This window comes from Spironucleus salmonicida, chromosome 1, assembly GCF_000497125.1.
Source record: "Spironucleus salmonicida strain ATCC 50377 chromosome 1, whole genome shotgun sequence".
NCBI classification, from domain to species: Eukaryota; Fornicata; order Diplomonadida; family Hexamitidae; genus Spironucleus; species Spironucleus salmonicida.
This window is the reverse complement of record NC_090596.1, coordinates 400,471-422,205: the sequence shown is the minus strand read 5'-3', so window position 1 is coordinate 422,205 and position 21,735 is coordinate 400,471. Positions and strand designations below refer to the sequence as shown.

General features: G+C 30.5%; 17 protein-coding genes across 17 annotated transcripts; 5 read left to right on the top strand and 12 right to left on the bottom strand. All coding sequences in view use genetic code 6, as the record gives it.

The window, feature by feature from the left end:
- Positions 1-217: 217 nt before the first annotated feature.
- Positions 218-3,466, bottom strand: SS50377_20230 (uncharacterized protein; the record flags this gene model as incomplete). Its single annotated transcript, XM_067904175.1, has 1 exon — positions 218-3,466. One exon carries the CDS (start codon positions 3,464-3,466, stop codon positions 218-220), a length of 3,249 nt encoding a protein of 1,082 aa, XP_067767657.1.
- A 45-nt stretch (positions 3,467-3,511) lies between these two features.
- Positions 3,512-4,549, bottom strand: SS50377_20229 (uncharacterized protein; the record flags this gene model as incomplete). The annotated part of the gene is made up of 1 exon (XM_067904174.1): positions 3,512-4,549. The coding sequence occupies one exon, from the start codon at positions 4,547-4,549 to the stop codon at positions 3,512-3,514; it is 1,038 nt and encodes a 345-aa protein (XP_067767656.1).
- Positions 4,550-4,610: 61 nt separating this feature from the next.
- On the bottom strand, positions 4,611-6,464 carry SS50377_20228 (uncharacterized protein; the record flags this gene model as incomplete). The annotated part of the gene is made up of 1 exon (XM_067904173.1): positions 4,611-6,464. One exon carries the CDS (start codon positions 6,462-6,464, stop codon positions 4,611-4,613), a length of 1,854 nt encoding a protein of 617 aa, XP_067767655.1.
- A 203-nt stretch (positions 6,465-6,667) lies between these two features.
- On the top strand, positions 6,668-7,858 carry SS50377_20227 (Kinase, STE STE20; the record flags this gene model as incomplete). Its single annotated transcript, XM_067904172.1, has 1 exon — positions 6,668-7,858. The coding sequence occupies one exon, from the start codon at positions 6,668-6,670 to the stop codon at positions 7,856-7,858; it is 1,191 nt and encodes a 396-aa protein (XP_067767654.1).
- A 10-nt stretch (positions 7,859-7,868) lies between these two features.
- Positions 7,869-8,165, bottom strand: SS50377_20226 (uncharacterized protein; the record flags this gene model as incomplete). Its single annotated transcript, XM_067904171.1, has 1 exon — positions 7,869-8,165. The coding sequence occupies one exon, from the start codon at positions 8,163-8,165 to the stop codon at positions 7,869-7,871; it is 297 nt and encodes a 98-aa protein (XP_067767653.1).
- Positions 8,166-8,494: 329 nt separating this feature from the next.
- On the bottom strand, positions 8,495-8,893 carry SS50377_20225 (Sybindin-like family protein; the record flags this gene model as incomplete). Its single annotated transcript, XM_067904170.1, has 1 exon — positions 8,495-8,893. The coding sequence occupies one exon, from the start codon at positions 8,891-8,893 to the stop codon at positions 8,495-8,497; it is 399 nt and encodes a 132-aa protein (XP_067767652.1).
- Positions 8,894-8,950: 57 nt separating this feature from the next.
- SS50377_20224 (uncharacterized protein) lies at positions 8,951-9,724 on the top strand (the record flags this gene model as incomplete). The annotated part of the gene is made up of 1 exon (XM_067904169.1): positions 8,951-9,724. One exon carries the CDS (start codon positions 8,951-8,953, stop codon positions 9,722-9,724), a length of 774 nt encoding a protein of 257 aa, XP_067767651.1.
- A 62-nt stretch (positions 9,725-9,786) lies between these two features.
- SS50377_20223 (Serine palmitoyltransferase 2) lies at positions 9,787-11,199 on the top strand (the record flags this gene model as incomplete). The annotated part of the gene is made up of 1 exon (XM_067904168.1): positions 9,787-11,199. The coding sequence occupies one exon, from the start codon at positions 9,787-9,789 to the stop codon at positions 11,197-11,199; it is 1,413 nt and encodes a 470-aa protein (XP_067767650.1).
- Positions 11,200-11,297: 98 nt separating this feature from the next.
- On the bottom strand, positions 11,298-11,942 carry SS50377_20222 (Cyst wall protein; the record flags this gene model as incomplete). Its single annotated transcript, XM_067904167.1, has 1 exon — positions 11,298-11,942. One exon carries the CDS (start codon positions 11,940-11,942, stop codon positions 11,298-11,300), a length of 645 nt encoding a protein of 214 aa, XP_067767649.1.
- A 529-nt stretch (positions 11,943-12,471) lies between these two features.
- On the bottom strand, positions 12,472-13,308 carry SS50377_20221 (Alpha/beta hydrolase family protein; the record flags this gene model as incomplete). The annotated part of the gene is made up of 1 exon (XM_067904166.1): positions 12,472-13,308. The coding sequence occupies one exon, from the start codon at positions 13,306-13,308 to the stop codon at positions 12,472-12,474; it is 837 nt and encodes a 278-aa protein (XP_067767648.1).
- Positions 13,309-13,534: 226 nt separating this feature from the next.
- SS50377_20220 (uncharacterized protein) lies at positions 13,535-14,179 on the bottom strand (the record flags this gene model as incomplete). The annotated part of the gene is made up of 1 exon (XM_067904165.1): positions 13,535-14,179. The coding sequence occupies one exon, from the start codon at positions 14,177-14,179 to the stop codon at positions 13,535-13,537; it is 645 nt and encodes a 214-aa protein (XP_067767647.1).
- A 111-nt stretch (positions 14,180-14,290) lies between these two features.
- SS50377_20219 (uncharacterized protein) lies at positions 14,291-14,797 on the top strand (the record flags this gene model as incomplete). The annotated part of the gene is made up of 1 exon (XM_067904164.1): positions 14,291-14,797. The coding sequence occupies one exon, from the start codon at positions 14,291-14,293 to the stop codon at positions 14,795-14,797; it is 507 nt and encodes a 168-aa protein (XP_067767646.1).
- A 172-nt stretch (positions 14,798-14,969) lies between these two features.
- Positions 14,970-15,896, top strand: SS50377_20218 (uncharacterized protein; the record flags this gene model as incomplete). The annotated part of the gene is made up of 1 exon (XM_067904163.1): positions 14,970-15,896. One exon carries the CDS (start codon positions 14,970-14,972, stop codon positions 15,894-15,896), a length of 927 nt encoding a protein of 308 aa, XP_067767645.1.
- Positions 15,897-16,151: 255 nt separating this feature from the next.
- On the bottom strand, positions 16,152-17,474 carry SS50377_20217 (RING finger and CHY zinc finger domain-containing protein; the record flags this gene model as incomplete). The annotated part of the gene is made up of 1 exon (XM_067904162.1): positions 16,152-17,474. The coding sequence occupies one exon, from the start codon at positions 17,472-17,474 to the stop codon at positions 16,152-16,154; it is 1,323 nt and encodes a 440-aa protein (XP_067767644.1).
- A 196-nt stretch (positions 17,475-17,670) lies between these two features.
- Positions 17,671-18,354, bottom strand: SS50377_20216 (Transmembrane domain-containing protein; the record flags this gene model as incomplete). The annotated part of the gene is made up of 1 exon (XM_067904161.1): positions 17,671-18,354. The coding sequence occupies one exon, from the start codon at positions 18,352-18,354 to the stop codon at positions 17,671-17,673; it is 684 nt and encodes a 227-aa protein (XP_067767643.1).
- A 47-nt stretch (positions 18,355-18,401) lies between these two features.
- On the bottom strand, positions 18,402-19,619 carry SS50377_20215 (RING-finger domain-containing protein; the record flags this gene model as incomplete). Its single annotated transcript, XM_067904160.1, has 1 exon — positions 18,402-19,619. One exon carries the CDS (start codon positions 19,617-19,619, stop codon positions 18,402-18,404), a length of 1,218 nt encoding a protein of 405 aa, XP_067767642.1.
- A 1,077-nt stretch (positions 19,620-20,696) lies between these two features.
- On the bottom strand, positions 20,697-21,713 carry SS50377_20214 (uncharacterized protein; the record flags this gene model as incomplete). The annotated part of the gene is made up of 1 exon (XM_067904159.1): positions 20,697-21,713. The coding sequence occupies one exon, from the start codon at positions 21,711-21,713 to the stop codon at positions 20,697-20,699; it is 1,017 nt and encodes a 338-aa protein (XP_067767641.1).
- Positions 21,714-21,735: the final 22 nt, after the last annotated feature.

Sequence of the window (21,735 nt, the reverse complement as noted above, 5' to 3'; positions counted from 1 at the left end):
ACTTTTACATATTTTCACAATTATTATCATTTTATTAAATGAACTCTGCTGATAAATTTGTTTATAGTAAACTAGGTTGTTCTTTTTATTCACAATAATTAGCCTACATCCATGGTGGTAAAATATTTTATTTTGGTTAAAAGGTTTCAATATTTTATGAGTTAACGCAACCCATTTAAAATAATAACTAAAAATACTAATTAAATATAGATAAAAATCACTCCATAATCTAAATAAAACATTCTCGTGATACAAATTTTTTGATAACTTGGACAAGAGGTGAATCAACGATAACCGACACCATTTAGCTACAATAATGTGTATTGATAACATTGAATTAGTTCTGGTAATCAAATACTCCTTAATATTGTTGAGTAATCTAATTATAACACGCAGTTTACATATTTGGACTTTAAATAATAAGTTACAAAAAATCAAGGTGACCTAAACTTAAATTATTAATATAATATTCTGAATAAGAATATATAATATTTTTACAATTAAGTGTCTCTAGTTTATTCATTTGGCACTAAATAAAAGGGATTGGACAGTTATCCAAACTTAATGACTGCAAAGTAAATTGATTTCCTTAAATAAATTACTATAAAGCCTTCTTGCTTAAATTCTTGCTTTAACTAATGCTAATAAATTATAAATTCATCGTATGGATAATATCATTATCTAAGAAAATATTACCACCGAAAAAATCATTTAAACATGGGAATAGTGAATCTAAAATTTAAATAGATAAATATCCTTGGTCTAGTAAAGTTAATTTTTATATGGACTGACTGGACGTTGTGGCATTTGATAATAATGGCAATTCTTGCAATTCTAATTCTTCTAAACAAGATAAATGATTGATTAAAAAATTGAATGTAAATTCAGTAAAAAGTACTTATAACAAGATTAATTTTTTAGTACCTTATGGTATCGCAATAACAAATAAAATTATAGATATATGAACAGCGGTTGTATTTTACTCAATTTCTTAAATCGCTATTTCATCTTATTCATCATTTTTTAACTAAAATTTATGTTTATTTAAAGTAATTCCGAACATCTTTTCTGGCAAATTCATACTAAGGAAATTTTAAACATGGGCATTAGGAATAATCGACATATGACGTTCTTGTTTATTATTTTCATTTAAGATAGAATTTTATACTCTCATTGGATCCATAGTTTACTTATCATAGAAATTATTAAAAAGTTATTACTAAAAAGTATCAAATGTGAAATATTAATCTTTAAATTCTTATTTTTCATCCCTCAATGTATGTTAACGTTCATCGTATGTAAAGTCTTAAACCATTGAAAACTCAAAATCTTCATCAATTTACGTTGTATTAAAGAATATATCCTACTCATTTATAAGCTCTTTTAGCTATTTAACTGATTTTTAACAATATTTTTCCCTTTTATCTTGTCTTATACATTAATTATCTAAAAGCTTCTTGAAAATCGCTTTTGTTTAATTAATTTCGCTAAATTTACAAAATGGTAGTTATAAGTACAAAGATCTTATTATTGATTATTTTTCATTACGTAAATATACATTTATAAATTGTGATACACCTTTCTAAAATATAAAATGTTGCTTAGTTTTTTCTATAGAAAAAAACTGAATTGAAGACCAAGATCTTTTTAGTATTTTTTTATTCTTTTTCTAGTAATACCTTGTGTCATCGTGGGCAAAATGCTATGGTTCTTCTTAAATTAATGAATCATCCTATAATTCAGTACCCGATATATACTGATCTAAGCTAATTCCATTTTCAGTGTATGATTTTTTGATTATGGATTAGTCAATTTATTAATATAATGTTGGTTTTGTATATGAAACAAATGATTCTGAAACAGGTATTTCTATATTAGTATCCATAGTCCAGTTTGTTAAAATATCCTGATTGTCTTAAATAAATGAACTTCTACGTACAGTTTGAACTTAATTATCATCTAAAACTGGCGTTTATTTTACTTGTTTTAAATTTGTCTAAGAAATCTTTCTACGACCATATTTAATACTTTGTGACACTAAACTTGAGCTACTAGATTCAGAATATAAAGATGAATTGAAAGACGACGAATAAAACTCTGACTCTGACTCTAAATCCGTATTAGAACTGTTATTTTAATTGGCAGCTAATAGCATCATTTTTTCATACATTAATGTATGAGAATTTGTTCGAGGTTTTCCCATTGATTTAATAGATCTGTGGAATATAGAATCATGCTGTTAATATAAATAATGATCAATGTTGCTCTCATCAATAACAAAAGATGATCTTGAAGGAATATTCCATTAGGTTTTTTAAACCTAATCTTTTAAATTTGTAGCCTTCTATTAAAGTATATACTCCTCATTAAAATGATTTATATCAAAAATAACATCATCTACCCTATATTCTTATTGATTTTCTGTTGCCTTAAATTTATCATATTTATAAATTTAAATAATCTTATTAAATACATCTGGATTCAACCAATTTTATAATTTTTCAAAGTTTTATACTGTATAATTGGACTATACTAATTGTGAACTGATTAATATCTCTTGAATCTTTGGCTAGTTTGACGTCATTAAAATAAAAAGATCAACAGGGATTTCAGAAATCGAGAAGAACTTAAAAATTTCCAAACACCCTTTTTATTGCATTATTTAAATAACTTTGTTCTTTTTAAACTAAATATCTTAGTTCAATCGATTAGAAGATAATTATTACTAAGTAACTTACTTACTAAAGTTTAAATTAATATGTTAAACAATAGAGCAAGAAATAGAAAAGAACATCAAATTAGGATAAGATGTATATATATCTATTATCTCAAAAGTATTAATCAATTACTTAACTAATGTGAATTTTTCCATATTTTCTGAGAATGGCAAATCAACTACATGATTATTATCGTCTGTAATAGTAAGTGTGATTTGTTTAAGTCCTGAATAAGTATTTAGAGCATGTTTTGCATATTTTGAAAGTGTAAAATTAATAGATAAACGTTCCACCTATTTTCTATATGCTATAGACGGTATAAATAAGCATTGTGATATTTTTTCAGCATCTGCATTATAAAATCTACAACTGATACTTGTTAAATATTGTTCGTCATCAAACCTTGTTTAAGTAAAAATAACCTCCTATAGTAGCATTTGAAAATATACATGATTCCCTTGAAATATTATTTCAGATAAAGATGAAAGATCTGCATAATCTCTAATAATATCTGTTATCTCTGTTTCTTATGCAGTTAAATATAAATTTTTAAGATCTGAAAATATATTAGATAAAATATCTTCCGCATCCTCTATGTAAGTAAAAAATAACTTACTATCATCAATTTGTAGCGAATGTGTAGAAGTAGTCACATTAAATAGTTTTTCATTATATAATAATAGTTTAGTTAACGCAGATGTGTTAACATGCTTTAGTATTTTATTTAGGGACCGTTTTAGCTTTATCATTTTTGTTCAATTTAATATACAAAATTATAATACAATAATATAAGTTCACCAATCGACCATAACTTATCTACCTTTTATACCAGCCTATTCAATGGTTTAACTTAATACCACTTATTGGCCACTAACTAACTTTACCTTTGCTAATAAATAATTATTAAGACCTGGTAATCCACCATTTTTTTATAACCCTTTCAACATATCTGATACTAAAGTTGTCGAGTCTAAAGTAACAGTAAATACTTATGTTGTTCTAATTCTCACTTTACAATCACCATTAGTGTCATCGATCTAAAAAACTAAATTTACTGGAGAATCTGAGTGAGATTATGGAACCTTAGACGTTGGTCTATTTCCTAATGTTCTACCAGTTTCATTTGGATTCCAATCCAACTTCTTCTCCAAAATTTCATTATTTTGTAACTTTTCAGGGTCAAAACTGACTTCATGTTTATCTATAGAAGCATGTATCTCTTAATCTACAGCCGGTCTATCATGAAGTGGTAAATGTTCAAATAGTGTTCTTGGAACTTACTCTGTCTATGATAATTCTTAAAATATAGAGCGATATTCTTGATTTTCAAAGGAAAAAAATTTGCCTTTAACAACACAACCATTAATAAATTAGTCAATATGTAGCTCATAAGGACCAGTTGGTGGCTAATAGAATTAAGTGCTGGATCCTGAATTTTTTTCACCACCACCATTGAATAGTTTGTTCTCCTTAGTATCCTTAGCAGATAAACTATTAATAGAGTTTATATTCGTATATTGCTGTGTACTCGGTTATTAAGAAGATTACTAATTCACAGATTTTGTATCGACCTACTTCGAACCTTCAAGTTATTCTATTTTTTTCTTACCGAAGCCAAAAAGACCTTTCTTTGCTGGTTCGTTGATTTATTATAATTTCTGAGGTGGTGGAGTTGGTTCTATATGTTAAGTTTACTACTCAGGCGCTTCACCTGATTCAAAATACAACATAATAGCAGTATCAAGATCATTAGCAGAAAATTCCAAATACTTCTTGGCCTAATTTATAGAACCACCTGTTATTTCCATAAACTGGGATATCTTTTAACTCATTTAGAGGATAACTGATATTAAATATATTATATATAATAATATATAAAATAAATTAAATGTTTCATTGAACTTAACTTTGATAGTATTACTCCATAGTTTTGAGTTTCTACTCAAATTCATCTCTTTCTGACTGAAAAACTGTTTCAAGCTCCTTTCTTTTTTCGTCATCATTTTCTTAAATTAAAAATTAATTTCTTTCTTCTTCTCTGGTTCTTTCAGCTTAAACTAATTCTACAACCTACTCATTATATTATCTTTTCATCATAACTTCGTTCTCTTTTACAGCAAATTTAGCCTCAGTTTTGGCATAAATATTACTCGCATCACTAATGCGTTTAAGAGAATTTGATGATACTTCTCTTGGTCTCGATGAAGAGCGTACATCAGGGAGCTTAGGTGTAAGACTCCCAGTAGGAAGCTTTCTTAAGCGCATTGATGGTGTTCCTGCTTAACTATTAGGAGTTTTAGGAATATTTTCAGGTAAAAATTATTTTCTATTTTGATCTTCGAAATTAACAATTATCTACATAGCCTATTCTCTTGGCATAGCAAGAATTGAGCTTGGTGTTGATTTAGTTACAATCTTCTCTGGGATTTCAAATGCACCTGTTAATTGTGCTTTTGTCACCACTTATTCTTTATAGTGAGATACATCAGCTTATAATGATTTGCGCTTTTTCTACTATTCATCATCTAGCTATTTCTATCTCATGCGCTGATCTTCTTAAAGATCTCTTTACTTTCTCATTTCGTCACGTTGCTCCTCTTATTATTATAAGCTCAATTTTGCTCTTTCTGTACGAGCCTTTAATAGTTATGCTTGTTTTTACTTCATTTCGGTTTTCTCTTCTTAAATCTTTGCTAATTACTATTATGATTTACCTAGCTTTTGTTCATAGTTTAAAAGTTTAAAAGTTGTTTCTTATATCTTAAGTTATTCGCATTTTTCTTTAATTTATACTTTTTTCTCATTCTCTTCTTATTTAATTTTAATATATTAATCAAACTATTCGTCTCTTCCTTTAAAAACTTTTTCTTCTAATTACTCTTTAATCTATTACCTATCATATAGTGCCTACTAATATTCATTTTCTATAACTTCCTTCTTAGTAAGAGTCTCATCTAATTATTTTTGTGTCATATTTTTTCTTTCGTTAGCATACTACTATATTTATAATTCAATTTGCTAGACACGCTAATCTATTTACTAATACTTTATCGAAACTTTTTCGCCTGCAACTATAGCTTATTCAGTCCATTTTTAAAAGTTGCTCTAGATATACTCTTCTCTTTCTATTTCATCTTTTCTAGTAAGCTCATACGCTTATCTTAACATTTCATCCATCTATTTACTCAAAAATTCATGTTTATCTATAATTTATGCATAGCCTTATTCAAATCGTTCTTATTTATCACTGTATCTTTACTGAAATTTAAATATAGTCTCTGGTACATCACTTGTCATCATAGCAGCCATTTATGAATTTTAAACAACAAGACGTTCAAAACGCTTTTAAGCCGCCTCGAATATTTTTTATTTTTACTCATAAGTAAAATTCTAAGATCTATTCTATTCTAACTCCTTTCTTAACTCATTAATATAAATTTATTCTAACTCGCGTAATGCTTATGCCTCAGAAGTTCCATCATCTTCTGTAAGAAGTGGCTAAGTATTAGCAGTAAGATTTCGACTAACATCATTCCCTTATAATGCTAAATCTTATGGATGATGAAGCGGGTTATATGGATCTAACTCTGCTGTCTTCAAAAATTGTTCTTATAGTAATCTTTAAGTATTCAAAACAATAGGAGTAGTCATATTTAATTAAGCTGATCTTCTTGTTGTTCTAAAGCCCTTTTAAGACTACTAAGGTGAGCACTCAAACTGATGATTTTCAGCACTTTATTCAGACATTTTAAATATATTATAATAAATACATTATATATATATATATATATTATTCGATTTTTTGTTTAGAATAATATAAAATTATTTATTTAAAATATTATACTTTTTACTTAATATGCAGTTAGTATATATTTATATAATATTATATTTTTAATTATAAAATAAATCACTACTTTTATATATTTTAAATTTACTATCACTACAATCAAATGGAGTTTGAGCCGATTGCGAGTAATTATACTATCACTGCTATGTTAGGATAAGGTACATAAGCTATGGTATTTAAAGCCATATATACTGATGTAAATGGTAAAGAAAAACCTTGTGCATTAAAAGCTATTAATTTAGATCGCTCAGCTTAAGATTTAGAATCTTTATAATCTGAAACTAAAAATCTTTCTCTTTGTAAGCATAAAAATGTATGCCCTTTATACTAATCTTTTGTTCATTCTTCTTACTTATGGTTAGTGATGCCGTAGCTTAAGGTTTCTGTTCTAGACATGTTGTAGACTCTTTAACCTATTGGCTTTGAAGAAGCAGTAATATCTACTATAATGTACGATGTTTTATAGGCATTACATTATCTTCATAATAAAAACTAACTACATAGAGATGTTAAGTTATCAAACTTCTTATTAGACTCAAACGGGGAATGTTTTTTAGCTGACTTTGGAGTTGCAGCAATGGCCAGACCTTTCTCTAACCAAATTAAGTGTTCTACATTCGTAGGATCTCCACTATATATGGCTCCTGAGATAGCAAATAATTAATTTTATGATCAATCTTCTGATATCTGGTCTTTTGGAATTTGCATGTATTAGTTAGCACATGGACAGCTGCCTCATTAAAATCTTACTGCAATGGAAGCTCTTATTGCAATTATATAAAAAGACCCTCCTAAATGTACCTAGAAACGTAATTTCACAAAATAGTTAAAGGAAGTTATTGAATCTTGTTTAGTGAAAGACCCAAAGGAACGCCCTACTACTGCTAAATTATTAGAAATGAAGTTTTGGTAGAAAAGAGTTTCCGAGGAGTAAATTTAAGATATGGTTAGTGAATACTGTGTTCTGAAACCAATCAAACAAGGTGCATTTTAAGAACAAGTATCTGCCGCAAATTAAATTCTCTAAGGTAATGGTGCCTAGGCGGATAGTGATTTCTGGGATTTTGACGACAAGGATCCTAAAGAATTAGAAATGAAAGAAGTATCAATTATTGAAGAACCACACGTCCCAGTTTTAGATCAGTTAGCTTCTAATGATATTCAATAGTTATAATCACTATTTAGTAATTTTATAGTAGAACTTCAAACTCTTAGAGAGTAAAACACTAAACTTTAGAAGGAAAATACATAGTTGAAGTCTAGACTTTAATTATTTAGTCAGGAAAATCACTGAGATAATCGTTTCACTCAAACTAGGTCATGATATGTTCTATTTCTGCTATAATATCGCAAATGTACTTGATCTTGAACATCGATAACATACGTTAATTTTAACTTAAAATAGGGAACCCTTATATCTATTCATGCACCTAATCATAAAATTTTATTTAGCTACCTGTGAGAGAATCATTTGGCAAAAGTTAAGTCTTATACTTTAATGGATTACTCTGCGCTTAGAAAAATTTTAGTTTATGCTAAGTCAGATCTGGAAGAAACTGGAGATGATTATGAGCAATATTTAACCCAAGTAGCCATATCATCGGTTTAATCTCTTCTAAATTCGTTAATTCATTTGACTAACAGACAAAATTTTCAGGTTTTGCAACATAAATAAGTTGTGAATCTGTGATAATTTTACATTATTAAATTCCAGGAATGAAAATTTTGTAAAATTTAGAGAGTCAAATATTTTGAGGCAGAAGTCGTCTTCACTGATTATTTTTAGACCGGTAATATCGTTAATTTATTGAATTTAATATATATTGTATGTATTAAATTCATATTGAGAGGTATACAGCTCATAATATTTCGTTTGATATAACTTAATCACATTCTTCTTCGTTCAGACACGAATGACCATTTTCTAACTTCACTCCATAAGAACTTTTTCCGCATTTTACTCAAATTTCTAGCACTTAATCGTCTGGCCAGGAATGCAAAACGGGTTCCTAAGCACGAAAACAGTATAAAATCTGTACACAGCATATATTTTACGTTATGCAATATTAATAGGCATATTCTTTTTAGTACACAGAAAAAAATTTATCCCAGTAGGAGATGAGAAGCATATCCAACGTGTTTCAGTTGTCTCTATCTGGGTAAATCCGGAACCTCCTAATGGTGAACACTGTGCTGCTAATGCTGAAATAGTGGATAGCGATGAAGAATTTGTTAAATGAAAATTTGCACTAAAATTATCATGATACTTGTCGGTAAACGAATACATCAAAGATCCAGAATTATTTACCATCCAAAGTTAAATCGTCATTAATTTAAAAATTAATATATTATTATATAATTATCCACTAAATATTTACAACACTAAATGTAAAATATAGACGAGTTTGGACTGTTAGAAGGAAACACATCAAATTTTAAAGATTTTATGGGTGGAGGTAATACAGTTGATCTATTACAGTTTTTAGGTCAGTCAACAGGCCCTGTAGATAACTATTAAACTTAAATGCTCTAAATCAATAATGAGAACATATAATTAAAACAATAGATTTAGTAATTGCAGTAGCAAGTTTTTTAGTATCAGAATCAGACCGAATAGCTCTAAAAATAGATACTATAATCTAGTTTAGATATATAGTAAGTATCAAATAATGTAACATTCGAAGCCTAAATTTAAGAGCTTTTTGAGGCTAATTAAATATATGAAAACTAAATTAAAGATTTCTAAGCAAACTAACTACTATAATAGCCTAATTAGCTGGAATAAGAGCTTACTTACCTACTGCAGGTCCATCCAAACGAAATTACAAACTAAGTAACGAATTTGATGAATTAGGTCACTTATTATTAGCAAAAACATGAAAAAGATGCCGCAGAAATTGAATTTTTCAAGATACAAGCAGCTAGATAGCTTTAAGTTTTCAAAGAAAATGTTGTGATGCTCCGGAAACAGACCGAAAAAACGCTTGGATGGCGTGTTAATATAATGAATGACTATTAGATTCGCGTTGAACGATAAGGTCAGAAAGGACTTTATTTTGATTTAGAGCAAGGAAAAATTGTAGGGAGTAGTTTTCAGTAACACGCCTTTAATGGCGAGCCTGATATCTAAAAAATACTGGCAAGAGTAGTTTTGCAGTGAGCGTTTTCCCGTGTTTTTGCACACTTTGTAGACTGTAGAGTTACTACCTAGTGTCTTTATAAATGAAAAACTATTTTAATTCTGAGTTTGATAATCCACCTTTGAGCTAAAAAATAATTACATACTTCAATTTTGCATTCCTACTACTGAGTTAAATAGTTGTATAGAGTCTGAGAAAATTTTTTCTTCCAAAGCGTCTTTTGCTCACTAGAGACTCTAAGCTTATTATTAATAATGCTAGAGAGTCGTATGGAGATCAAATCGAGGACTACTCAATGGGTATAAAACATGAATTAGACTCTAACTATTATTCTACTTTGAGTGGATTTCAGTAGATTTATAATGTAGCAGCATTAGCAAGGATAAAAAGCTGCTTCCATAAAGAGGTATTCTCAGCCCCTGGACGAGTTATTCAAATAAGGGGTGGATATAAATTAAATTTTGGTTCTTATAATTATCTAGGATTTGCAGGGATAGACTTTACTGAAAAATTAATAGAAACAGTAAGGCAGTACGGGTTAGGTAATGATTAATATTACGACCTCTTAAAGGATTTAGAGGCTAAAATGAGTAGTTTTTTGGATAAAGAAGATACTGCAATTTATTCAATGGGTTATGATACTAACGCATTAGGAATTCCTGCAATAATTGGATCTAATGATTTGATTATATCAGATAAATTAAACCATGCTAGTATTGTAAGTGGATGCAAACGTTCTGGTGCTAAACTAATGGTTTTTCGTCATAAAATGGATCATTTAGAAGAAATTCTAACGTAAATTGACTTTGACTCTTATAATTCTGTATGGGTAATTGTGGAAGGTCTATATTCAATGGAAGGGTGTTATGTAGACCTTTAGAAGCTGGTGCAGCTTAAAGAAGTATATCCAATTAAACTTTATGTCGATGAAGCTCATTCAATTGGTGCTGTCGGAGCGACTGGAAGAGGTATTTGCGAGTATTTTGGTATTCCTCATTAAAAAATAGATATTCTTATGGGAACATTTACCAAATCATTTTCTTCAGTTGGAGGCTATATTGCAGGTGGGAAAAATATTATTTCTAAAGTCAGATAAGCTTTTTTTGCTTATCCCAAGATATCACCACTTTGTGTTTAGTAGGTGTTCTAAGCCTTTGAGAATTTAACGCCACAACGAATTAATAATTTAAAATTGAACTCAATTTATCTCAGAAACTCCCTCTAAAAACTGAATTTAACCGTTTACGGCGATATAGATTCACCAGTAATTCCAGTTGTGTTTTATAATATCGCAAAAATGAAGTTTATTTAGGATTATCTGATTAAAAGAAACATAATTACCGTGGTCGTTGGTTTTCCAGCTGTACCTTTAGTAAGTAGCCGACTCCGATTTTGCGTTAGCGCTAGCCACAAAATATCAGATTTAGACTACTTAATTGGGTGCATGAAAGATCTTAAAAAGCTTATAAAAATCGATTTTGAAAATGTATAGTGAAAACTATTCTAAAACTTATAACCATATATATTCCTTCAGAAACCAGTTCAACTCTAATCACAATACTTAATTTTAGCCCTAAACTGACATCCTATTTCTCACTCATCACTAAATTAGCCCTCGTGCACGTACTTACCGCATCTTCCTTTGTAAACTTTCTAGCAATTGTTGGTGTCCTTACACGTACAACTTCCGGTCAAAACCCCCTTAAAAGCATTATAATCAACTATAACATCAGTATTACAACCAAATGATAGCTCCTTTATCTCATTATTTTCGATTTCGTCCATTATTTCGTTACATTCTATGAACAAACTATCAAGTTTAAGACATTTTGGAATATTGCCTATTATATTGTTTCCAGTAACATCTAAAACCTTCAAGTTTGGCATGTCACACAAGCAGTCCGGGAGCTCGAAGTTGACGTTCGAGTCTTGGATGCTGAAGATTTCGAGCGACCTGACGGCGCAGATGGCCTTCAATTTCGTCTCAAAAGTATTATTAGAGAGGTCTAGGAATTTGAGTTTTGGGAGGAATTCTAGGCTCTCCGAGAGTCGTCCCGTGAGCCCGTTCCCGCGAAGGGATATTCCGACGACGTCCCGCGCGGTGTCGCAGGTTACACCGTGCCAGGAGCAAAAATCGATGGAAGTCTACCAGTTTGTGCTGTTTTTCCATGAAATTTTCCCATTTGTGTCCGCGAAAAAAGACGTCAATGCCTGTATGTTCTGGAGCACAAGCAGCATTTTGTAGGTATGTAGAGGGCACAAATGTAGGGGTGGTGCGGAAAGGAGTATGGTTTTTATTGCATAATAATATAATAAATGGAAAAGGAACCGTAATTTAATGGAGTAAAATTGATTTAGCTGTGAACAAAAATAAGTGGAATGTGAAATTTTAATTAGAATCAATGGTATTATCTTGTTGATTTTAATCATAAATATTCTAAATTTATAGGTATTGTGATATATAGAACTAGATTTATCATTAGTGTCATATTAATATATTTCTTATGCAATAATAAAAATGTGTAGGAATTTATATTAAAATAACTAGTGTAAAGTAGATATTGGCTATATGCATTTTATATAGTGAAAATAATGGAATAATATACTTTCATACATGGTGTGTAGAATATGGATCAATGATTAGTCTTATAATTTGAGACTTATATTGAAGGAAATAAATCTTTTAGAAGATAGTAGTTTTAGTGTAAAATATGAAAGCGATGCAGGCCTAAAAACTAGAAGAAATTATGTGATTATAGTTAGTATTTCACTTTAGAGCATAAATTACTTGACCGGCAGTTATCTTTGGAATCGATATCGTGCACATATGATATGCATCAAGCCACATCACACTCTTAGCTTATTTATGGAGAAGTTCTTTGGTTTTTTATGAATTCAAAATCTGGTCGAACTTGCTCAAAATTATTGAAAAAGGATGTGTAAAACTAAGTAGTATTTTTTATTAATTAGTAAACGGGAAATTTTAAAGAATAAGTTTGTGAGATTGTTTCATTTTGTAGTAATTTATTTTTAAATATTGGTTCGCTAAAGTATATGCATGATTGTTATTAAGCAATTTCATCTAACCTAAAATAAATTATTTTGATAGGGCTGGGTATTGAAAGCAAGCATTTTAAATTTTTTCATTTTTCATTAATGTTTAACCTAGTGATTTGACGTCAGATAATGATACACCAACTGGATTAATTAACACTACCTATTCAATATTTTTCTGTAAATAATAACTTAATCTTGCAGAGATTAATCCTCCTATGGAGTGTCCAATCAGATTAAAAGACTCAAGCTAATAAAATTTTATAACTTCGATAGAAATATATACTAGATACTCAAGCGAATAATCAAAGCAAATATCAGAATCCCCATGACCTGGTAAGTCAAATGTGTACACATTATACTGTCTAGAAAGTTAATTCAAAAATGGAGCTGAAAGTTAGACAGAGTTACTTAAACCATGTATATAAAATATCGATTTTTCACCTTAATTGTAGAATTTATAAGTAGCTATGCTACCAAAATACAGTTTAAGCATATTTTATTATGGTATATTCCATTCTTCTTTATATACTTACTCTTTAAGTAACATTATGAAGAAAGGTTCGTAAAATACAAAATATCGTATATTTTACTTATTAATATACATAATTATAACTAATTTATAACATTCATTGACATTGTTTATTATTTAAATTGATTAAAAAGACCTTGATTTTTATATACTACTTACGAATTATGAAATATTTTATTTATTATTGCTCAGTACTATCATTGTAAATTTGATAAAAATTAAATTTTAGCGAATGTATCAATAGTCAACTATTTTATACACTTTGAACTATCGAGGTATGTAATAAAAAGCGATAATAAAATATAAATTTATCTTCAAAATATGTACATATTTGAATTTTAATGTTATTACTAATATTTGTATTCTGCTTTAACCTAGACTTAAACTTTTAACTCCTCTTAAAAACTATACGCGTCTTTCCTATTATAAAACAACCATAGTTTCTAGCTACTCTACTGCACACCTACCAGGATTTTTACCTAGCATCTTGTAAATAAATGAAGCTAAAAGCGTTAGTAAAGTGTTAATCTTGTGAAACTGGCAAGTTTCTTACAAGTGCTAGCATTCGTGATGATTGAAATGCTGAATACAAGAATTACAGTAGCACCTCTGAAACTTGTTCGGAATGCAAGAATGACAAATTTCTAATCGGTCGTAGGTATTCCAATAGTGTTGATGACCAATCTTTCCCTTGCATATGAAATTTTGCCACCTGCAAGACAGATAGAGTCAAACGGGAAACATGTATCGGCAACGATGATACCAATAATTCCCGTCCCTATTCCGTGACAAAGGTGGCTTTTCGAGTCTGTTGAAAATCACTCTAAGTCTTGCTTTGCATTTTCTAGGAACTGCTACACGTCTTCTAGTGCAGCTGCATGCACAGCATGCGCTGATTGGTACGCAGTGGACATTAATCTCGCACGAAATGCTCTGCCAACAAAGACACCTGTACGGAATCCCAAAGGGACGTCAAAGTAGAAGATGACAAATACGTAAAATGTAACCAAGAATATTAATGAACTGCGAGCCCTATAAGCTCAACCGCCTGCTCCTCATGCACTGCCGGGTACAGTTTATATGGAAGTCCCTGCGAAATCTGCTCAGACAGGCGCCTGAACCACGATGGAGACAAAGCAACCTGCTAAGCCTGCAAGGATAACTTCTATAACTGGCACAACAATTGCTAGGGCTGGATTACGAACATGGTATACAAAGTTCAGTTCAGCACGGCCACCGAACGAACTACCTGGTATGCAATTTACGAATACATGCGCCGATAACAATGCAACCGGTACGACGTGTAGGGTTGGCTTCGATACCAGCAGCTCCTGCACTAAAACTGCAATCAAAACTCCGATTGCAGCGTAAACTAAATCCACTCCACCACCTGTAAGGACTGCATCTCTAACTTCGCTAACTGATCTGGACCCCTAAGCACCCGCTGGCCTACCTCCCTGGGAATTTACTGTAAGTAACTTCCTACACCGCGTGCTATAATGCGTGATAGACGTATTCTACCAGAAAAGAACCTACACTCTTTGCAAAAAACCTATTTTCTCAAAGATGGAAAATGCGCTTCCTGTACAGGAATAGAACAGAATAATGCTACTGCAATACTGAAGCCGGCTTTGCTATCTGCGATGCTTCTGATGGTAATAAATTATCCGCCTGTATAAATGGCAATAAAAGACTCCAACAGCGCTAGCTCAGAGTGTGATCCTGCCTACACCAGGGCAGTGCGTGGTTACACGCATTCCACAGGAATATAAAAAACCTGCTCGATGTACTCGGAACTTCTGATATTTATGCTTAAGGATACCAGATCTACATCATCCAGACCCGTGAGCAAATTGCTCAGATAAAATGGGCGCCAGGAATGCATGTGGTGGGACCGCCGTGGTAGATTAAGAAGAAAAGTACAAAATAGTAGCAGAAAACCCGAGTTATGCCGGTAATGTTCTGAAAACACTAAGTTTTAATATTTATTTTCGTGTAAATTGGAACATAATCTATAGATTAATGATTTCAAATTCCATTAACGCCTATTACAGGTAATATAACGAGTTAAAAATATAGAACTGGTACGCAGAGTAGCTAAGACACTACTCCGCAGAATGTACAACTACCTCTTTAAAATTAATAAAACATATAGCCTTTTAAATCAGAGCATATCTCAACTTCAATAAGCTGGTATCGTAGGTCCTAACTTTACGATATAACTTTTATCATCAAAATATTCATATAATGATAGCAAATAGAGGTTAACGAAAAATAAAACGATGCCCATGGGTGATTCAATTTTCAAAGTCCAAATATCTGCATGCTAAAATGAAAATACAAATATATATCAGTACAGTGGCAGCTTGAGATCAGTAAATTTAGTGTAGGTGATAAAATAATTTTATTTATTCAAATTCCGAGGTTTTAGCAAGTCGCAATAAATAATTTAGTACTAGCGTTAGAGTTACTCTGGTGCACGTCGGTTCTACTCTAATTTTTTCCTGTTCTCGGTAGTCCCATAATAATCTTAGTTAGTAGTAAAAATAAGATTATCTGTTGCTAGCTAGCAATATACAAAACTAACTGAAACTATAGAATAATGAGCACATAGGGCTTACTAATAAACAGCATAAATATAAGCGTAGTAATTATTAATTTCATATAAGCATTACGTTATTATTATATATCAGTGTCTGAAAAATTTAGATAATAATCCTGCCCATTTTATTAGGAGAGATAACAAAGACGCACGATAGATAAACAAACGAATGGATATTATATTAAATTTCGACTATTTTATAAGTTTCTAATAATAATTAGAATTATAAACTACCGAACTAATCTATAATACTACCTATTCACTTTTTACTATTCCTTCTTATTTTAAGCTCAACTCTAATCTGCTCAAGCCTCATTCCTGCCTTCACCACCTGCATCATTTTACAAGCTGTTTGATTATCTGCAGAAATACCCAAAAACTTATATATTTCGCTAATTAGTTTTCTTTCATTTGCACCTTTTAAGTTAAACTTTGAGCGTATCTCATCACTGTAAACATCTAATAAATACTATTTCATGCTTTTTAAGTTAGGTTCAAACAAATGTTCCTTTTCCATCTAGTCCATATGATACAACTTTTCAACATTGTAAAAATTACAGCTTTTACAATACTATATAATATTCTCTTTTTAATAAATAACTTTTCCACAATCATTACACTAATTTTTTATTAAACCACTATTAGTATTATACATTGAGCTGTATATTTCTTAAAATTTCACCTTGAAACCAATTAAATCCTGTTCAAGTAGAAAAGTTTTCTTACAAATTGGACATTTAACGTCATTCTCACTGATTTTCAATCTGTAGCATTTATAACACATGAAATGCTTACAATCGCTTTAAACTTGATCATTACTCATTTTTTCAAAACACACAACGCAAACTTGGTCTGAACCACAAATATGCTCCATATCGTTATTACATTGATGGCATATTTCACAAAATTCAAAGTCTATTTAGTGACAGGAATTACATTTTGTGCAATGAAATAATGATGTCGAAAAGTCCGTTTCGTGTGTATTTACTTAGCAGATATCACAACAATAATTACCGAATTTTTACTTACAATTAACACAAGTGGAAGCAAAATGTTATATAAAATCACAAAACAAGCATTTAATTTATAATGTATACTTGACGGGATGCTCTGGTGATATATCATTATGGCAGTTTACACAGATATGAAAACGATTACAGGTTGCACAATTATAAGAACATCCAGAAATTTAGTGTAAACAACCTGTAACAGGACGTGAATAATATTTAAAGAAATAACCAAAATAGTTAGACGATTGAAGCAATTACTTATAGTTTTAAAGATGAGAAATTCGGCGCATTTCGTATGGTTTGAGATCCTAGGAGTATGTTTGCAAACTACAAATTTTGAATAATTTTTAAGTTTCACGAGCCCAAAATGCAGAATTATCACCAACTGGTGTGATAACTGCAGCCTGAGTTAAGTGTTTTCTACCATTAATTTCTAAAAAATATACAACTTCAATAGCTTCAATTTGATATGCGGGACGGACTGCTAATGCATTTAAGTAAGTTTACGAAGTAGTTTGACAGTTTTATATTTGCTTAGCATGCGTGGGAATTAAGAGAGGGTGAAGGGTCATTTTATTATAAGTAAAGAGTTTATAATATTATATACCGATATCCTTAATTTATTATAGAATTTATTGATGTAGTTGAAAATAATGAGACACTGTTAATTTAATTACTATTGATTTTAACCGTATATTTGATATATGTTATAAATTTCTAAGAATTTTATGGTATCAACCAATAATACAATATTAGTAACAATATTTTTCACATCATATTCTCAAGGACGTATTCTCTAAATTTACTATCAAAAATAATGAATATCAAATTTGAATCTTCATTAATTTATTTCGCGAAATCTAGTATGAGTTGCACTCTTTACTTTAAATTATAGTTTTTATTTCGGTCTAAAAGTCGTAAAATGATTTCACGTTATACTATTGTTTGAGCGAATAAATCAACCAAAAGTTCCCCTTTGATAATTCTCAGTAAGTTTATTGGTTATATAGGAATGTTGTGATGAAGCATTATGATACCAGGATTATCGATTATTGCAGCTTGCTGTATAATATCAGCTTTGATAGTAGACAGTTTCCAATTATTTTCTAGTTCAAATATATACGTGTTATTTTATTATGTTATTTAACAACTGTTTTTAATAATTAATTTTTTATTTTACTTCAGAATAATTTATTTCGGGTATGTTTAAAATCTTTAATTCAATAATTTCCTCACGATATAAAATACATAATAATTTAATTAAGAATAAATCTAAAATATGAGGTTGAGAATAACTCGTAGACTAACAATAAAATCTCCACTTTATAAAATAATAACCAAACAAATTAGCATTATTGGCATTACCATGAATAAGAATCCGATAACGACGTCTTCTGGTATCATGTAATTATCATCTAACGATTTCTATATTTTATTCTTGATTAATTCCATTAATAAATATATTTTTCATTCAATCTATATTATATAATAATGTTTATTCACTATAAAACTTTTTCCATCAAAAGCCGGAAAGTATTCGGAAACTCAACGTCTTTGAGCAGCTAGACTAGATGCTTATCGTTTTTCACATCCAGCTCATCTAGAAGCTACTAAAATGCATCATTCTCTACAAATTGAACTTCTTTCGGCAAGTATTTCTCCTTCATCGTTCGCTTGAGGTACTCTGCCAATATTTGCACGGGCTCCTCCACATATTGTTACTCTATATACTTTTAATAGATCCCTTCGTATTCGCGCACCCCGCCCTTGCTGACTGCAAATTAACCACATTTGAAGCACTTCAGGCAATTCCGATCCCGCGAAATGAACCGATAGGTGCACTTCTTACACTTACAGTCCACAAATATGTCCAGGCGCTTCTGCTCAACGTACTCCTGGAAAAGCTTTTCCTTGGCCAGCGAAAGCACGCCACTTGCTAGCCCCATAGATGCCTGGTACCTACAGAGTGGGCATTCGTCGACCTAGTAGATGAGCTTCTCGTAGCACTGCGTGTGAAGCGCATGCTGGCACTCGAGAACGGTAACCCCACCCTACCCATTAAAGTCGTCGAGACAGACGCTACATTGCTCGTTTTTGAGGCACAAGTGATCGGGCAGCGCGCAGCGGCCGCAGGTGAAGCAGTGAATTGCGAGTTCTGGCGTGCCAGTGATGCAGCGTGTACAGTCGGGGCAGTGGAAGAGCGGTACGATGTCGGCTGGAATGAGCGTTGAAATACCACAAATTACACAGCTTTATACGTTGAGGACCTCGCCGCACCTCGTACATTTGGCCACCATTTCCTGTTCGCATTCGCATGATTTACACTAAATTTTGCCTGAAAACTTGAATGCATGAGTAGAAGGGTGACAGTATTTGCAGTCATGGAAAATCTTGCAAATGTTACATTGCACGGCGCAGTTCGAGATGAAGTGGGGGCAGAAATGATGCGGGGAGGGGACGAGCATCAATAGGGAGTACACTAGCATATTTGGTTCATTTTAGTAGAAATCACATGCTAAAAGGCTCTGATTCAGCTTGTTTTAATAGTAGGTTTGCTCTTCAGAGTATAATTTCACTGTTGAAAAAGGTATCAATTAGTTCAGTTTTCTGGAGTAATATGCATTGTTTTCATCCGTTAAAATATCTATAATGTGCTGCTTCAGTACGATTTACTCTGATTTGTTGATTTAAATTAGCGATTCTTAGATAACTTACATTTTTTAATATAAGGATATCATAAATAATAAATAGTTAATTATAGAAAATGAATGTGTAAATGTAATAGTTATAGTCTACCATACTGCAGTAGTAATAATAGATTATGAACTTGGAATAATAGATTAAAATATTATAGTAGACAGTTATTTCTGTGTCATATGGTGTATATGATATTTAAGATTATTTATATCTTAACAATTAAAAGCTTCATTTTCATACTCCGCTACATTAATTGCACCCATTACCTTTTATTTCAAATCCATAGTCATAACGTTCCATTCAAAACATCTTGTAGTCCGCTTCATAGTTAGAAGCCGATAAAATATCAGATTTTCTTCATAAGGGATTTGAATCATAAGCATAAAAAATACACATAAGAAAGTAAAAATAGATTAAAATATTATTAAAGCGTAAATTATTGGAAGGTAGTATATATTTCAGCAAATAGTTTTTGTTATTTGTGTCTTTTGTTCTTAGTATATTTTTATTACTTTTATAATTTATCAAAACCCCAAAGGCAATACTTAAAAAAATTTTATCATAAGAGCTATATATAGAGTGGTTTCCTATGATATTTAATGGTAAAGGAAATTTAGAATAAGTTTAAGAATAATTACTAAAAATTGAATAAAGATAAGAAAAAATTGGATTAGCCAGAAGCATAGCTATAGGAATCTTTGGAGGGATATTAGTCTACTTTAACATTTAGTGATGAAATATCAAATTTTAACAAATAAAAACTTTCATTATTTCTAACTGTTATAACTACTTAACTACAAACTTAAATGCCAACAATATAGCTATTATAAACTAAATATTCAGTTTATCATAACTTTATAAAAATTAAGCATAGAAAAAGAATAATTATTGGCAAAGAGAAGTATACTTAGACATAAATATAATTTAATGTTCTAATATTAAGTTTATTTGATCATATTTTAATATACTTTTACTATTATAGTGAGTAATATTAATAAAATATCTTTTGCAATAAATACTACAATGAGTATTTCACTAGCAAAGGACAGTTTTCTTATATATATAATATTCGTATGAATCATGTGACATAGGTGATATCACTCTGTTTCAGCTTCACCCTCTTCACCTTCTTACTTTTCCTCAGCCGCCTTTCTTTCAGCTTCTTCCTTCTCAGCTTTTTCCTTTTCTTTTCTAATCTTGTCGGCCTTATATTCTTTAATTTTCTTTTTAATTTCATTCTTCTTAGCTTATAACTCATCAGACTTTACCTTTCTTTCGGCTAAAACTTTATTGTCTTCTAAAACTTCTTCACTAATTTAATTCTATATCTCTTCTAAAGTTGTTTTCTATTTAATAGTTAAATCAACATTTAATTCTTAATTAAATATACACTTATGATGGCTCAATAAAGCATTATTATGAGAATAATGTGTATCCACATATTACCATCCATACACTCGTTAATTCCAATAATAATAACATTTAAATTATGGAAGCAATCTAAATTCTAAAATAGTTCTCTTATTGAAAGCGTCTTATTTTAATCTATAAAAGCTCTTATCTTAGTGCTTATTAAAGTAGAAATCAAAATATGAACCTTATCCTTATTATTTATCAGCATCTGATGCTTAAAATTCATAATTTTGAATATCTCCAGCTTCTTAACCATTCATTCCTTGCCATCTTTCAGCATACGAACGAGAATTTTTAGGATATAGTGCATAATTTTACAAAAATACTGCAAATTAAGAAACTCTATGCATTTCAGTTAATTCACCAGCTAATACTACACCTGGATCACCAAGAAATGCTTATCTAGAAAATATTCCAAATCCTTCTTTCTCAAGTGTTTCGAGATCTTTCAGATCAAGAACTGGAAGTGGAGACCAGAATGATCCATCACGAGAAACAAAAAGTGTGTTGTTTGACTCAGCCAAAAGATACTCTGACCTATTTAAACATTTTATGAGTGCTGAAATACGAATTTATGATAATTTATAATGTCTAAGTAATATTGATAACGAGTGAGGTAAAGCATTAAGTATTTGCGTAGAAGGAGAAGATTATGATATAGAGAAAGGTAAATTGATAATTGATGGTATATCAAGAGACATTTTTGCGGAATTGGAGTGAATA